Source organism: Phyllostomus hastatus, unplaced genomic scaffold, assembly GCF_019186645.2.
Source record: "Phyllostomus hastatus isolate PE091 unplaced genomic scaffold, TTU_PhHast_1.1 phas_scaffold_255, whole genome shotgun sequence".
Classification (NCBI taxonomy): domain Eukaryota; kingdom Metazoa; phylum Chordata; class Mammalia; order Chiroptera; family Phyllostomidae; genus Phyllostomus; species Phyllostomus hastatus.
This window is the reverse complement of record NW_025334019.1, coordinates 379,757-395,601: the sequence shown is the minus strand read 5'-3', so window position 1 is coordinate 395,601 and position 15,845 is coordinate 379,757. Positions and strand designations below refer to the sequence as shown.

The 15,845-nt window shown below is 42.9% G+C and overlaps 3 protein-coding genes across 3 annotated transcripts in view; all 3 read right to left on the bottom strand.

Annotated features, from left to right (window-relative positions):
* CLIC2 (chloride intracellular channel 2) overlaps positions 1-3,005 on the bottom strand; it is a 29,563-nt gene extending 26,558 nt beyond the window's left edge. Inside the window, exon 1 of the mRNA XM_045817379.1 lies at positions 2,721-3,005. Within this exon, the coding sequence (XP_045673335.1) occupies positions 2,721-2,777 (57 nt within the window). The 5' untranslated portion in view covers positions 2,778-3,005. The remainder of the gene's footprint in view (positions 1-2,720) is intronic.
* An 8,204-nt stretch (positions 3,006-11,209) lies between these two features.
* LOC123804942 (40-kDa huntingtin-associated protein-like) lies at positions 11,210-13,299 on the bottom strand. The gene has a single exon (XM_045817378.1). It carries the CDS (start codon positions 13,256-13,258, stop codon positions 12,149-12,151), a length of 1,110 nt encoding a protein of 369 aa, XP_045673334.1. The 5' UTR covers positions 13,259-13,299; the 3' UTR covers positions 11,210-12,148.
* An 835-nt stretch (positions 13,300-14,134) lies between these two features.
* LOC123804952 (histone H2A-Bbd type 2/3-like) lies at positions 14,135-14,488 on the bottom strand. The gene has a single exon (XM_045817389.1). The coding sequence runs from the start codon at positions 14,486-14,488 to the stop codon at positions 14,135-14,137; it is 354 nt and encodes a 117-aa protein (XP_045673345.1).
* Positions 14,489-15,845: the final 1,357 nt, after the last annotated feature.

Sequence of the window (15,845 nt, the reverse complement as noted above, 5' to 3'; positions counted from 1 at the left end):
TTTCTTTCTGCTGCATAGTATTCCATTATGTAAATGTACCACAGTTTTTTGATCCACTCATTTACTGATGGGCACTTAGGCTGTTTCCAGCACTTGGCTATTGTAAATAATGCTGCTGTGAACATTGGAATTTTTTATTAATCAGTTGTAATATTTCTAAGAGAGTTTGAAAATGGTGTGGACATTCAGAGGAGAGTATCATTTCTTTCTTCTTTGCCACATAGACAAAATATTTTGACAAAATATTACATTCAGAATTTTGGCCCAAATATTAGATGCTATAATGTTATGTACAAACCTACTACAATTTAATTTTAGAGTGTTTGGTAGAAAACACAAAATCTTCATTTAACAACGAGCAGCAAACCAATAAGAAAAACTCCACATTCAGAGAAAATAAAATGTATTAGAAAAACTTTTGATTTTAGTGTTTTGAGGAAATTCCATATTGTTTTCAACAGTGGTTGCACCAGTCTGCAATCCCACCAACAGTGCACTAAGGTTCCCTTTTCTCCTAAACCTCTCCAACACTTGTTGTTTGTTGCTTTATTACATGGATATAAATCTTGCCTAAATCATACAGAGCTGAAAGGCAGTGTTTCACAGACTACATGGAACACATAGGTGGTGTGATATAACTTCTTAATTATGATAGGAAAGTGCTTAATATCTTATAGGAATGTCATCAGGGCATGGGGAAGAAGTTGTAATAGGGTTTTAAGCTATATCCAGAGGTGACTGGGGAAATCACAGACCCATTTAGAACAATACCACATTATTTATAAATGAGATACCATTGGTAAATAGCAGTGCTTTTAAGTTACTCATTAACATTTTTCATCTCTCTCAATTTCTGCATCTCTTTCACTATCTTTTATTAAACTTCTAGAGATCTGTGTAACACATCTTAAAGCAAATGAAAGCAAAACAAAGGCCTGGACAGGATAATACTCAAGATTCTTCCAGAAAATCTTTAATTTGTATCAGTATCATTATATAAGCTTACATTTAAAGATTGCATCTTATACAATTCTGAAAAGTTTTTCAAAAAAGCCTTCCAAATGTAAAACAATTGAATAAAATTTGACATAGCTATTTTAAAGTATTGGAATCTTAACTCTGTCATTCACTAGCTATGTGACCTTGGACAAAGTTACAGTTTATATGAAAGAAAAACTTTAGTTACCCCTAGTTGGGGTTTCTAGATATAAAAGGCCAGTTAGAAAGTTAAGGATTATTTATATCATGTCTGAGAAGTCACATGTTTTGCTAGAATCCAGAGATAGGAGAAGTAGTTCCTATGCCCCATGGTCCAGCAAACACTTATTTGAATTACTTTGCAATGCAAGAATTCAAGTCTCTGTCCTATAATTTTGAAAAGGCTGATTGATTATGTCCTTGGTGTAGATATGTGACCAATTGTGAAATATTTTAACAATTGTAAAAATATTACTTTGGCTAACTGAAGTTTAAGCTAACATTTGATAAGCATACATTATTTTATCTCTTTGTATGCCATCAAGAAGAGAAATAGTTTTAGAGGCAAGTTACTTAAAATCTGTTGTCTTAGCTTACTTACCTAGAGATGATGAGGACAACATTACTATAATGATGAGTACCACTAGCACTGTTACTGCTGATCTGCTATTACCACTACTATTATATCTTCTAAGTTGTTGTTAGCACTAAATGAGACAATATATGTAAATAGTTTAAAAAGCACCAGACATGATACAAGAGTTTGTTGTTATTAACAAACTATAGAAATGATCCCTGAAAGTACCCATGGACAAAGACAATGGGGAGGGGAGGATTAAATATGGGAGGTGAGGGTGGGTATGGAAGGGGGGAGTAATTGGGGTAAATGGGGACAACTGTAATTGAGCAACAATAAAAAGGAGTTTGTTGTTATTATCATCCTGAATACTTCTAATAGTTGATGAAAGTATAGAGAAAAAATAGTTAATATAAGCAGGGATTTAAGAAACTGTAATTTCTACTTGGAATATCCCCTACATAATTATTTTTCTTGATGAGCTAATTTAGAAACACATGTTTCTTTCTCCTGCTTTAGGGGTTTTCCAAAGGGCTTTTCTGAAAAGTTAAGACAAAAAAAAATACCAAGACAAACCATAAAGAGGAAGCATAGCATTCTAAAATGCCGTCTCCTCACATAACAGGCACACAGACTGTTGGCTTTTTCTCCTATAGTGTCTGTGTGGCCCTGTTGTGATGTTTGTCCATTTTGAGAGAATTTTAGAAAGCTCTGACTGGGCCATGTGTGGGAATGGGGCTCTCAGGCTATTGTTGGACTTCTCCATTTAGGCCTCTCAAAATCTATTTCATAAAATACAGATTGTGAGAGCTGGAAAACCCTTAAGGATCATCTATTCAACATCCTTCATTATATAGATGGAGAAACGAAAGTTGAGATGGGGAGAAGGATTTGTCCAGGTTAGCCACTAAGAAAACAATTTAGTTGCTCTATCAACTTGTCTAGTATTCTTTCCACCATTTCCTTGCTTTCTGCAGGTGAGATGTCTGCCTATCATTATCTAAGAACAACTAAACACCAAGGCATCATTCTAGGACTCAGAACAGAAATACAACTAAAAAATTATTTCTTATTGCTAGCACAAATGTTGACTTTTTTTGAAGGTGAAGTCCAGTGTCAAGAAATACTATATTCTGTATTTTATTATTATAGCTAGAAAACTTACCTTCACGAAAAGCTCAATTTCAGGGTCTGCTTGAATGTTGGACCTCAGGTCTGCCATCTTTCTATTTTCACTGCCAGTTGTCAGTCCCTGACTCCTGCACAGTCCACAATACTTGTGAATTCTTTTCTTCAAATTTTATCCAAAAGCTCAAATAAAGTTGGTGCTTTAAGAGCACAATCCAGTTTTTAATGGACTGAGTCAGGGCTGGGACTAACTTTTTCTTCTTAAGAGGTGGGAGGCAAAGAATTCTAGATGCTTGAGAGCAACTCTTGAATTCGGTTTCCTTCCTCCTCTTGAATTAAGGCGGAGCCAAAGGGGTGTGCACAAACTGGCTAGCTAAAAGGGTGGGGGTGTTTCCACAGAGGTTTCAATGCTATGAGTCAGCATAGAAGGAAACAAACACACACAAACACACACATGCAGTTCTGGCTTCTATATATCAAGTACACCAGATGTTCTCTAGCCTCCCTTCGAGTCCTGGGCTCCATGCCCAGAATATGGCCTCTTACTGCTGTTCCTGTAACCTGACAGCAACAAAAAGCTCTTCCAGGAAAAGGGCCAGAAATGACTTGGGTTTTATCATTAGAAAGGATGTTTATCTAACGGTATGACTAAAAGGGGTTTAAAAAAGTGTACTTCATCAAATGTCTACACCCCCAATTCTTCTGCTTACACAGTGGGATTTCCCTTCTGGGTTGCAAATTTCACTTCTCTTCTTAACCAGAGAATATTCCCTGGGTTGGTTGAGCCTGGGGGCATCTTTTGGGTGCCCTACCTCATTCTTTATTTCTGGGAAGTGTGGACTGGGATGGATCATATCATTTTTTTGGCATCTGTGTTAGGAATCACAAGCATTTGTCTATCTCTGTTTGTCAAACCTAAGAACAGCAGTAAAATATCCAAACTTCACTTGGTGACTTCAGTCTTTATGGAAGTTGTGTTTTCTCACTTCCAGGAAGGGGCAGGGTGGGGGGGGGGACTGATTTAATAAACTTCTTTGGTAGGAAGAGTCTCTCTGGTTGGAGCCAAAATGATCCACCAGTTGGGAACTTTTGTGACCCTCTTTCTGCAACACCAAACATCCCCCATGCTTGTACAGATTGTACATGCACCTGCCATTGACTTCATGTAAAGAATTTACAGACTAAGAGGCTTCTGGCAAAACCTCATCTGTGCCACACCTGCAGGTTCTAGACAAGGAATGGCTGACATGAAAGTGGGTGTCCTTCAGGGCATAGGATCTGACGATTTCTCAAATGGCTGATAAATGAGAGGGAAATTGTGATACAGGTCTGCTGGGCCAGTCTTGAGCGTGAGTTTAGGACTGGCTGTTTGGCAGGACCTGGGGAGCGCTTTGCCATATTTTACTCTGTTCATTCACTCTTTTACTCCAAAGACAACCAATGAATGCTTACTCCATGCCAGGATGCTGATCCACTCACTGAGATTGGCAGCACAGGGGACAGTACCTTTGGGAGGACAACAGGAATTCCACTTGAAGCGTGCTAAGTCTGAGGCATCCTCACTCTTGCCCATTCCCTGTATCTAATCAGTACAAAATGTTGTCACGTCTGCATCTTGCATATTTTTTAATTTTAATTGTTGTTCAAGTACAGTTTTCTGTCTTTTACTCCTATCCCAACCCATCCCCCCAGCCCTCCCCATGCATCCTGCATATTTTAAAACCCATCAACTTCTGTTTGCCCTCTCCTGCTATTCCAAATTTCAAGGCAAAATCATTCTTTAGTAATTTTTAAATTTTCATTTTAAAAGACCCAAAACATTGCTTGACCCTCAGCCCTCATGGGAAAACCACCACTCCTACCACACCACAGCAGCAGCAGCAGCAGCAGCAGCAGCAACATACAACAGCCTAATGAGCTTTGCATGATCCCTAATATGCTGTCTAAGAGAAGAGCTTTTCTTCTTTGCTTTCCAAGTTGCTTTAAAAATTTTATTTTGAGATACAATTTATATACCATAAAACTGACTTATTTTAAGTGTATACATCAAGGGTTTTTGGTAAATCTGTTGAGTGGTGCAACCATCACTGAAATTTTAGATATTTCCGTCACCTCAATTACATCTCTCTCTTAACCATGTGCAGTTAATCCCCATTACCAACCCCAGCCCTTGGCAACCAATAATCTGCTTTCTGTTCCTATTGATTTGCCTAGCCTGGACATTTCATATAAATTGAATCATACAGTATGTGGTCTTCTGTGACTTGCTTCTTTTATTCATGAAGCTTTCAAGGTTCATCCATGTTGTATAATGTATCAGTACTTTTTTATTGTTGTTCAAGTACAGTTGTCTCCAATTTTCCGCCACCACTTTCCCCTGCTCCAACCACCTCCACCTCCTACCCTCAAACATTTCTCCTTTTGGCTTTGTCCATGGGTCCTTTATACATGTTCCTTGATGACCCTTTCCCTTCTTCCCCTATTATCCCCCTCCTCCTTCTCTTCTGGTTACTGTTGATTTGTTTTTTATTTCAATATCTCTGGTTATATTTCACTTGCTGATTTGTTTTGTTGATTAAGTTCCACTTATAGGTGAGATCATATGGTATTTGTCTTTCACTGCCTGGCTTATTTCACTTACCTTAATGCTTTCCAGTTCCATCCATGCTGTTGCAAAGGGTAGGAGCTGCTTCATTGTTTCTACTACGTAGTATCCCATTTTGTAAATGTACCATAGTTTTGAGATCCACGCCTTTACTAGTGGCACCTAGGTTGCTTCCAGCACTTGGCTATTAAAAATTGTGCTGCTATGAACATTGGGTGCATAGATTCTTTTGAATTAGTGTTTCAGGATTCCTAGCATATAATTTCAGCAGTGGGATTGCTGGATGAAGGGCAGTTCCATCTTTAGTTTTTTCAGGAAATTTAATTCTGTTTTCCACAGTGGGTGCACCAGTCTGCATTCTCACCAACAACATGCCAGGGTTCCCTTTGCTCCAAACCTCTCTATTACTTGTTGATTTGTTTATGATGGCCATTCTGATAAGCATGAAGTGGTATCTTATTGTGGTTTTAACTTGTATCTCTCTGATGGCTAGTGATACTGAGCATCCTTTCATATGATTCTGGGCCCTCTGTATGTCCTCCTTGGAGAAGTGTCTTTTCAAGTAATTTGCCCATTTTTTTTTATTGGATTGGTGGTCTGCACTCTTCCTGGAGTGGAGTTGTGTGAATTCTTTATATATCTTGGAGATCAAAACTTTGTCTGACGTATCATTTGGAAACATATTTTCCCATATGGTCAGTTCCCTTTACATTTTGTTGATGTTTTCTTTAGCCATACAGAAGCTTTTAAATTTGATGTTAGTCCCATTTGTTTATTCTTTTCTTTATGTCCCTTGCTCTTGAGGACATATCGGTGAAAATATTGCTGCATGGAATATCTGAGATTTTCCTGCCTATGTTCTCCTCTATGACTTTTATGGTATCACAACTTATATTTAAGTCTTTTATCCACTTTGAATTTATTTTTGTGTATGGTGTGAGTTGGTGGTGGAATTTCTCTTTTTTGCATGTAGCTGTCCAGATCTCCCAACACCATTTGTTGAAGAGGCTATTTGTATTCTATTTTATGCTTCATCCCTGTTTGTTGAATATTAATTCCAATAAACTTGGGTTTATTTCTGGGCTCTCTATTCTGTTCCATTGATCTGTGTGTCTGTTTTTATGCCAGTGCCAGACTGTTTGATTACAATGGACTTGTAATATAGTTTGATGTCAGGTATTGTTACCCTTCCTACTTTGTTCTTCTTTCTCAAAATTGATGTGCCTATTTGGAGTTATTTATGGTTCCATATAAATTTTTGAAATCTTTTTGTATATCTGTGAAATATGTCATTGGCATTTTAATAAGGATTGCATTGAATCTATCAATTGCTTTGGGTAGTATGGACATTTTGATGATGTTAGTTCTTCCAGTCTATTAACACAGTATATGCTTCCATTTATTTGTGTCTTCCTTAATTTCTTTCTTCAGCATTGTGTAGTTTTCTGGGTACAGGTCTTTTACCTCCTTTTTTAACTTTATTCCCAGTACTTTATTTTTCTTGTTACTATAGTAAATGGTTTTACCTCTCATTTCTATTTCTGATATTTTGTTTTTGTTGTACAATTATGCCTTTGACATCTGAATATTGACTTTGTATCCCGCTGCTTTGCCAAATCCACTTGTTAGGTCAAATAGTTTTTTGGTAGAGTTATAAGGTTTTCTATGGACACTATCATGTCATGTGCAAACAATAACAATTTTACTTTCTCCTTTCTAATTTGGATGCCTTTTGTTTCTTTTTCTTGTCTGATTGCTGTGGCTAGGACTTCCAATACTATGTTGAATAGAAGTGGTGAAAGCAGACATCCTTATGTTGTTCCTGATCTTAGTGGGAAGGCTTTTAGTGTTTGCCCATTGAGTATGATGTTGGCTGTATGTTTCTCATATATGGCCTTTATTATATTGAGGTATGCTCCCTCTATTGCCAATTTGCTGAGTGTTTTTCATTGTAAGTGGGTTCTGTACTTTATGCAATCCATTTCAGCATCTGTTGATATGATCATGTGATTTTATCTTTCATTTTGACTTGCAAATATTGTACCATCCTTTCTTCCCTGTGATGAATCCCACTTGATCATGGAGTATGACCTTTTTAATGTATTGCTGGATTTGATTTGGCAATATTTTGTTGAGGATTTTAGCATGTATGTTCATCAGCAATATTGGCCTGAAGTTTTCTTTCTTTGTTGTGTCTTTATCTGGTTTTGGAATTAGGATAATAATGGCCTCATTAGAAGAGTTTGGGAACCTTCCCTGTTTTTGAATTTTTGAAATAGTTTAAGGAGGATAGGAGTTCTCTTCCCTAGATATTTTGTAAAATTCTCCTTTGAAGCCATCTTGTCCAGGGCTTTTGTGTGCCTGGAGTGTTTTGATTACTGATTCCGTTTCACTAGCTCTTATCAGTCTTTTCAGGCTTTCTGTTTCTTCTTGATTCAGTTTTGGAAGATTATATGCTTCTAGAAATTGTTCACTTCAACCAGGTTGTCAATTTTTTTTTGCCACATATTTGTTTGTAGGAATTTTTGACAGTTCTTTGTACTTCCTTGTCATCAGTTATAATTTCTCTTCTTTCATTTCTGATTTTATTCATTTAGGTCCCGTCTCCTTTTTTCTTAATAGTCTGATTAAAGGCTTGTCAATTTTGTTTATGTTTTCAAAGAATCAGCTCCTGGATTTATTGATCCTTTGGATTGTTCTTTTAGTCTCTGTGTCATTTAATTCTGCTCTGATCTTGGTTATTTCCTTCCTTCTACTTGCTCTGGGCTGTCTTTGTTGTTGTTCCTCGAGTTCTTGTAGGTGTAGGGTTAGGTTGATTATTTGAAATGTTTCTATCTTTTTAGGTAAGCCTTTATTGCTATGAATTTTGCTCTCAGACTGCCTTCACTGTGTCCCATAGGTTTGGGGCTGTTGTGTGTTCATCATTATTTTTTTATGTAAGCTTTACTTTTTTCCTCCTTGCTTTTCTTTGAAAAATATTGGGAAAACTCCAGATTAATTGTCTTTAGCTAGCAAGAGTTAACTCTCTTCAGTTCTACTCTATGTCTGTTTGTGTCTTAGTGTACTCTCTTTTTGATATCTGCAGTAATATTGTATTCTAGCCTGAATAGAATTCTACTGATATGGCTGCTTTTTCCTCTCCTCTCTGCCAGATTCTCTTGCATTACCAGATTCTCTGGCATTACTAGATTAGCCAGCTACCTGGTGACAGGTTGATTATATTGGACCACATCTTTCAGGTAAGGTGCAGTGTTTTCTCCTCACTGGAATAGATCCTAATTCTGAATATATATTTCTCTTCTCATCCCTGCATACAGTTCTTCGGTCCAAACTACCATTCATGGAGTTACGAAATACCTTATCCACTGTCATTGTATTCCACCAACACTGTTTCTTATGAAGGAACACTTAACAGCAAATGAAGTGCAGCAATGGGCCCACATTCATAGAATTTACTGATCTTACCATACTCTCCAACATCCTGAAGCAACTGGATTTCTAGAACAGTGGAATGGCCTTATGAAGACTCATTTACAGCATCAACTAGTTGGCAATACCTTGCAGGGCTAGAGAAAGTTTCTCCAGAATGACGTTTTTCCAATAGCCAGGATTCTTGGTCCAGGAATCAAAGGGTAAAAATGAGATTAGCACCACTCACTATTACTTTTAGTGACCCAGTAGCAAAGTTTTTGTTTCCTGTCCCTGAAACCTTATGCTCACCTGGCTTAAAAATAGTTGCTGAAGGATAAATATTTCAGTTAGTAGACACAGGAATGATTCCATTGAACTGGAAGTTAAGACTGACACTTGGCTACTCTGTGCTTCTCATGCCTATGAGTCTATAGGCAGAAAAGGGAGTTGCTATGCTGGCTGGGGTGATTAATCATGACTACCAAGGGGAATTTGTACTACTGGTCCACAGCAAGTAATGGAGGTAAGGACTGCCATGTCTGGAGTATGGAAGATCCCTTAGAGTATCTCATAGTATTACTTACCATTCTCTGTGGTTAAAGCCAATGGAAAACTATCATAACCAAATTCAGGCAGGGGTATTATACTAATGTTCCATAGTCTTGAGAAATGCAGCTTGGGTTACTCCACCAGCTAAAGGACCACAATCAGTTGAGGTACTTGCTGAGGTCAAATGTGATATAGGAAAGACAGTGAAAGAGGGTAATTATGAACATCATCTAGGACCACGTGACCAGTTATAGAAATAAGTAATGTAATTGTCATGAGCATTCCTTTGTTATCAATGTTTGTGAATGTTTCTGTGCATAAAATTTTTCTTCCCTCTTTTATCCTAGCACATAAAATCTATTGACTTTATATCATAGTATTTAAGTATTTATAACTTTAAATGATATTATTTAAGTTTCTGGATGTCAAGGAAAAGAGTAAACATTACCCAAGGACTTTAAATCTTCACCTAGGAAAAGGGTTATTGCAATTTTGTTTGTACACAGGGTAATTGTATCATATTAGGTCAAAGTAGGACCTTGTTATTTTCCTTTTGGGGAGTTTCAGTATGTTTTAAGATGTATCTGGGTGCCAAGTTGATAAAGGGTATACTTGTGATTATCACTTTTATGTGCAAACTTGGCTAGTCCACAGTATCCATATATTTGGTAAACATTGTAAATGTACTGTGAGGGTATTTTTTAGTTGAAATTAAAATTTAAATCAGTGGACTTTGAGAATGGCTGTGGGCCTCATTAAATCCATTAAAAGCCTTAATAGAAAAAGAATGGACAACTGTGTGGGGATTGACTGGGAGTGAGTGGTGGGTTGGGTGGAGGAGGGCAAATGGGAAAAATTGACACAACTATAACGGAATAAACAAGAATTAAAAAAAAAAAAGAAAGAGTGACTTCCTTGGAAAAAGAGGAAATTTCACCTGCAGATGCCTCTGGACTCCAACTGCACCTCTTTTTTTTGTCTCTAGCCTACTTTGTAGATGTAGGACTTTCCAAGCTTCCACTCACATGAGATTGGAAAGACAGACAGATACAGATATATACATATGTATTGTGTGTGTGTGTGTGTGTGTGTGTGTGTGTGTAGAGAGAGAGTGAGAGATTGATTATGTTTTTTTTTTGTTTTGTTGTTTTTTTTTGTTTTTGTATGTCTGGAGAACTCTGATCAATACTGCTCGTGTACTTAATACCTGGGTCTCTGGTAATTCCTCCCCCACCCCATCCACCTCCTCAATGCAAGGAATTTGGACCAGATCCCTAAGGGTATATTTCTTAAGTCCAAATCAAATACTGTCACCAGTCTCATTACATAATTCTTAAGTGTTCCTGTCATAAGACAGTAAGGCAGCAGGCCGGGCTTGCAGCCCAGGGTGAGAGGAGTGTACCAGAAAAAGCAAAAGCACATAGGAGCATGCACCCTTACCACTTTTTCAGTAAACTGGACTAGGTTCTTTGGGCCCCAATGAACCTTTCCTGGCAGCCAAGTGAGAACACAGGAATCATGGCTCAATCTGTCTGAAATAGGTGTGTCCTGTAGATCCTTACTTATTGCTTCCACACTGTTGAAACAGAAGCAGAAAAGAATACCCCAAAAGTCCCACCCATTTTAGGGCACTTAACTCATAGTGACAACTGTCCACATGCCCCCCAAAATGCAAAATAAAAATCTACCCCCAAACTGTGTCCTCAGATCTCATCCCAAAAGATTAGTACTGTATACAACTTTAGCCTAAATGGGTGCATTTTCCCAAAGCTGAATGATTGAGTCAGATACTCTGAAGAGTGATTGTTATCACTCTCAAAAGTGTGAAGAAAATAAAACTGAATTAGAAAATCAGCTAAATTGGTTTGCATGTAGCATTTTGACCAAAAAGCCTTGAAAATTTAGTATTTTTTAACAGAATGCCATCATGTTATCATATACACAATCACACAACACCAAAGAACTGTGATTTCACATTGTTGAGTTAAATAAGAGTTACAGAAAGATTCCTACTACAAATAAAAGGTTATGGGTACTCTCAGAATAGAATCAGACATGTGAATTCTAATGCATACCTGACACATTTGTGTTGGACCTCCATTTTCCTCCAACCACACTCTCAACCCAAGATTGCACCAGACACATTTGCATTGCAGCTATTTAAGTAAATGATCTCTGTGGACTCATTGTCTGGGATATTGTATACAAGTTACACTGTCAATTTTAAATAAATGAATACATCTTGGAATTGAAAGAGAACTATCTGTTCCTGCTTTCTGCATCCTGACAAGTATCTAAGTTATTCCCATGTTATAGATGAAGTAAATATAAACCACAATCAGGATTATTAGAATGGCTTTATCATGGATTCAGGGCTGTAGCAACGATGTATGGAATACCATGCATACGTATGAGATGGATAAAACAGAGGAGAAACTGGGTGATCACATAGATATAGAAACACTCCAAGAAATTAACCACGGTAAAAAAAATCACATAGCTTAAGTATTTAGACAGCTGTACAAAATAAAATCCTGAAAATGAAACAAAGATTTGGGGGTAGGGGCATGGGACAAGTCGACTTGGGTGGAAGAAGAAAGGGATAAAGCATTCTCATTTTTATGTTGCAGTTTTTGGGAAGAGGGCCATTTGCTCTATTCAGATCCTATTATATTATTTATTCTCCCACTATTATGGAAATAAGTCTCTGGGATACAGTAATTTTCAGTCAACTAAATTCCTGTGGTGGCAAGAGGACTAAGCTAAACAAAGGTAGAATCATTGGATCAATGTCTTTTATTTCCCTCCAAAGGCAAAGGTGGATGTGTGAGGTTGGTAACAGGTAAAGCTACTTGGTTAATACGATTAATCGGAACCCGTCCTGAGGGGGAGATGGTTTCTCACAGAACAAGGTGAAGGAGGTGGTTCTGCTCGGCACTCAACAGTGGCCACATCTCCACCTGCAGCGATTTGATAGCTTCTGTGTCCTTTTCGTGGGTAGCCATGACCAAGGACTGAAGCAGCAGAAAGAGCTCCTCTGGAAGCTGGCCACTGGTCTCCTGCCCGTGGCTGTCGAAAGCCTCCCAGGAGTACTTCTCCAAGGTGTGGGCATGCTCTGGGAGGAGTTTGGCGGGCGGGGGTTGCAGGAGCAGCAACAGTAACACGCGGGACACCTCGCAGCGTACCAGGATGTCTGAAAAGGCTCCCAGTACTGCGGGAGAGGGCGCGGCTGCAGAGCCCGCATTCGGAGGGAGCAGCGCGGCCTGCAGGGCTGGGGATGCGCCGAGTCCTTGCTGGAGGCCTAATGGCTGCGACTGTACCTGAGGCTGTGGCTGCGGCGGGACCGGCGGCAGCGGTTGCACCGGGTGGCTGCCGTGCTCCTGCGCCAGGCGTTGCAAGCGCGTGAAGAGCGCCAAGGCGCCATTGTAGTCGCGCGCCAACAGCTGGCAGGAGGCGGCGTCGCCGAGCGCGTGCAGCGCAGCCAAGGGCAGCTGGGGCAGCTGCAGGTGGGCGGCTCGCTGGAAGTGGACAGCGGCAGCGGCCGGCTGACCCAGGTCGCGCAGGGCGGCGGCCAGCTCCAGGCAGAGGGCGGCGGCGGCGGCCGGCTGGCCCAACTCAAGGTGCAGGCGCACAGCGGCACCCAGGGCGCTGGCAGCTGCCTGCAGTGGCTCCCCGTAGGCGGCGGGGCAGACGAGGCGCTGGCGCGCGTCGCGTTCCTGCCGCAAGAAGAGGCGGGCGGCCTCGGTGAGGGCCAGAGCTTCCCCGGGCCCGTGGAAGAGCGCCTGATGGCAGCGCGCAACCGCCAGCTGGCACCAGGCCGCATAAGGCAGGCACTCCTGGGCGCGCAGCTCTCGGCCCAGTTGTCCGAACTGCTCGCCGGCCTCCGCCACGTTAGGCTTCCGCAGGAACCGCTTTTTTAGCTTGTTCGACACCTGGCGATACCTGGCCAGGAAGTCCCCGGCATCCGGTCCCGGGGCCGCGCCGCCCAAGCCGCTCGCGGACGCCGCCATGTTCCCAGCCCCGGCGCTTCCGGGCGCGCCTACGCAGCTCGTGGACGTGCGAGTGCTGGCGGTTGGCCCTGACGTGCCCTGCGTCTGGCTTAGGCCAGCCTTGCTACCTCGCTGGCACCGAAGCCCGGAGCCCCCTCGTTGCCCTAGTGATATGCAAAATATCGGGTTCTTGAGGCGGGGCCTGGCCCTGCACCTCTGTTGCTAGGTAACAGCTTGTTTACCGGGGTTGCTAAGGGTGTTTCCTAGCCTCTGTAAGGGATCGAGAATCAAACTAAACTTGTGATCCCACGTCACCGTCATTCCGATTTTGCATCTGTCTTGATTGCCTTCCACCCCCACTCCTCAATCTTCCCTTCCATCCACTGCCCCACTGGAGTCCATGCCAACCCCTTTGTCCCCTCCTCCATCCAGCACCCGAGTTGGCATGACACAGTCACCTTATCCCGATGCCTTAGTCACGGTCTGGGTACTCCACCCCAATGAATACCATCCTTCGGGGGGCTTTGATGGGCTTTGACTTGCTCAGAGGCCGTGGGGGAGTCTTCCTCGCCCCATCCTCACAGCCATCTCAGGCAGCCTCTCCCACCCAGGGCCACGGCCTGCACCGTCAGCCCCAGAGGCCGCTCCTCTCGCCATCCCTGATTCCACCCTCACCCACCAGCAGACACCACCCCCCCCGATCCCTCCAAGGAGTTCAGGCCCTCAACCACCACGCAGACACAGTGACCGAAGCAGGCACATGGGTTTCTTTCAAGTGTAAGCAGTTTATTTTCAATGACTTTGCCCAAGGCACCAGGCAGGCACGGGCTACTTGGGCTGCGAACAGGCCTGACGCCCTGGGGCTGAGGCCCGGAGAAGCCATGTCCTGTTGGGCAGCTAGTGCCAGCCCGGGGCCACTTGGGAAATAGTGGTGTTCCCAAAGAAGACACTGAGCAGAGCGTTGTTGTGGATGGCCATGTCCACGAGCTGTGGGGTGATGCGCCTGCAGCCGCTTCTCTGGGCCTCGTTCCCGGCCAGCTGCAGGACCGTGGCGGTCAGGTACTGCACGATGGCCGCAAGGAACACGGGTGCAGATGGGGTCAGATGCTGGGCGTAGTGGCCTTCGCGCAGGAGGCGCTCCAGGTGGCTGACCGAGAAAAGCAGCTCAGCTCTGGCGGTGCGGGTGCGGGTCCGCCTCTGGCGACGGTGACCGGTACCGGACGACCCCCTACGGCTCCTTCGACCAGGCATGCTGGGCGTTGGGCGCTCTTGGTCCCACCGGCGTAGCTCTGCAGTGCGCTGCGGGGTGCTGCGGGGCACGGCAAGGTGCGGCAAGGTGCGGCAAGGTGCGGCAAGGTGCGGCAAGGTGCGGCAAGGTGAGATTGGGCAGTTGGTCCCAACCTCCCTAGATGGCTGGTACACAGGTTCCTACTGCGTATCCTAGCAACCACAGACCGGCCCCTGGTTGGTGGAGGCGCACGGTGTGTGACACAGGCGTTCCATGAGGTCACCGCTTTCCCATTGGCCCCGGAGGGCCTGGGCCTGCCAAGAGAGGGCGCTGGCGGCGCCCCGGGCACGCGGCCCACCGGGCCCTCCCTTCGACGGAGCCTCTCTTTCCACTGGACAGGAACGTTGTATGGAAAAAGCAACAGACGCGTATGGTCCCGTGGCACCGGGTAAACACTCGTGGTGTCGGACGGCCATCACAACTGTCTACTTCCACAACACTGGGGCCACCCAAAAAGAAACCCCTGTACCCATCAGGCAGTCGTTCCCCGCTGCCCGCCCCCTGCCCCGCTCCCCAGGCCAACAACCTCTCCTCTCCCCCAGAACCCAGGCTAATAGGAGCCTTCTTCCTGTACATAGAGGTGTGGCTACTCCAGAGACTTCCAGAGATGCCATCATACAATGAGTAGGTGGCCTTTTGTGTCTGGCTGCTTTCACTTAGCATAACGTTCTCGTCATGGTTCACTCACATGCCAGCACGCATCAGCACCTGAGTCTTCCATTGCGTGGGTGGACGACGCGTTGTGCACCCGCTCATCAGTTGACGGGCATTTGGGTGATTTTCACCTTCTGGCTGTTGTGACTAGCGCTGTGGTGAACATTCCTGTACAGGCTCCTGTTTGAACACCTGTTTTCAGTTCTTCTGGGTATATATCTAGCAGTGGAATTGCCAGGCCAAAAGGTAATTCTATGTTTAACGTACTGAGGAACCGGCCAGCTGATTTCCACAGTGGCAGTGCCATTTTGCACTCCCAACAACAGTGTATGAAGGTCTCACTTTCTCCACATCCTCACCAAAACTTATTTTCCTGTTGCCTTGCTGATAATAGTCATCCTAGGGGGTGGAAAGTGGATCTCATGGTTTTGATTTGCATTTCCCTAATGGCTAATAATGTCGATCATCTTTTCACGTGTCTCTTGGCCATTTGTACATCTGCCTTGGAGGAAACAGATGTACTTGCAAGTCCTTAGCCCATGTCCTAAAACTGGGTTGCGGGTTGCTTGCCTTTCTGTCATGAGAGTTCTTTATGCATGCTGGTAAATAGGCCATTATCAGATATATGATTTGCAAATGTTTCTCCCATCCTATAGGTTGTCCTTT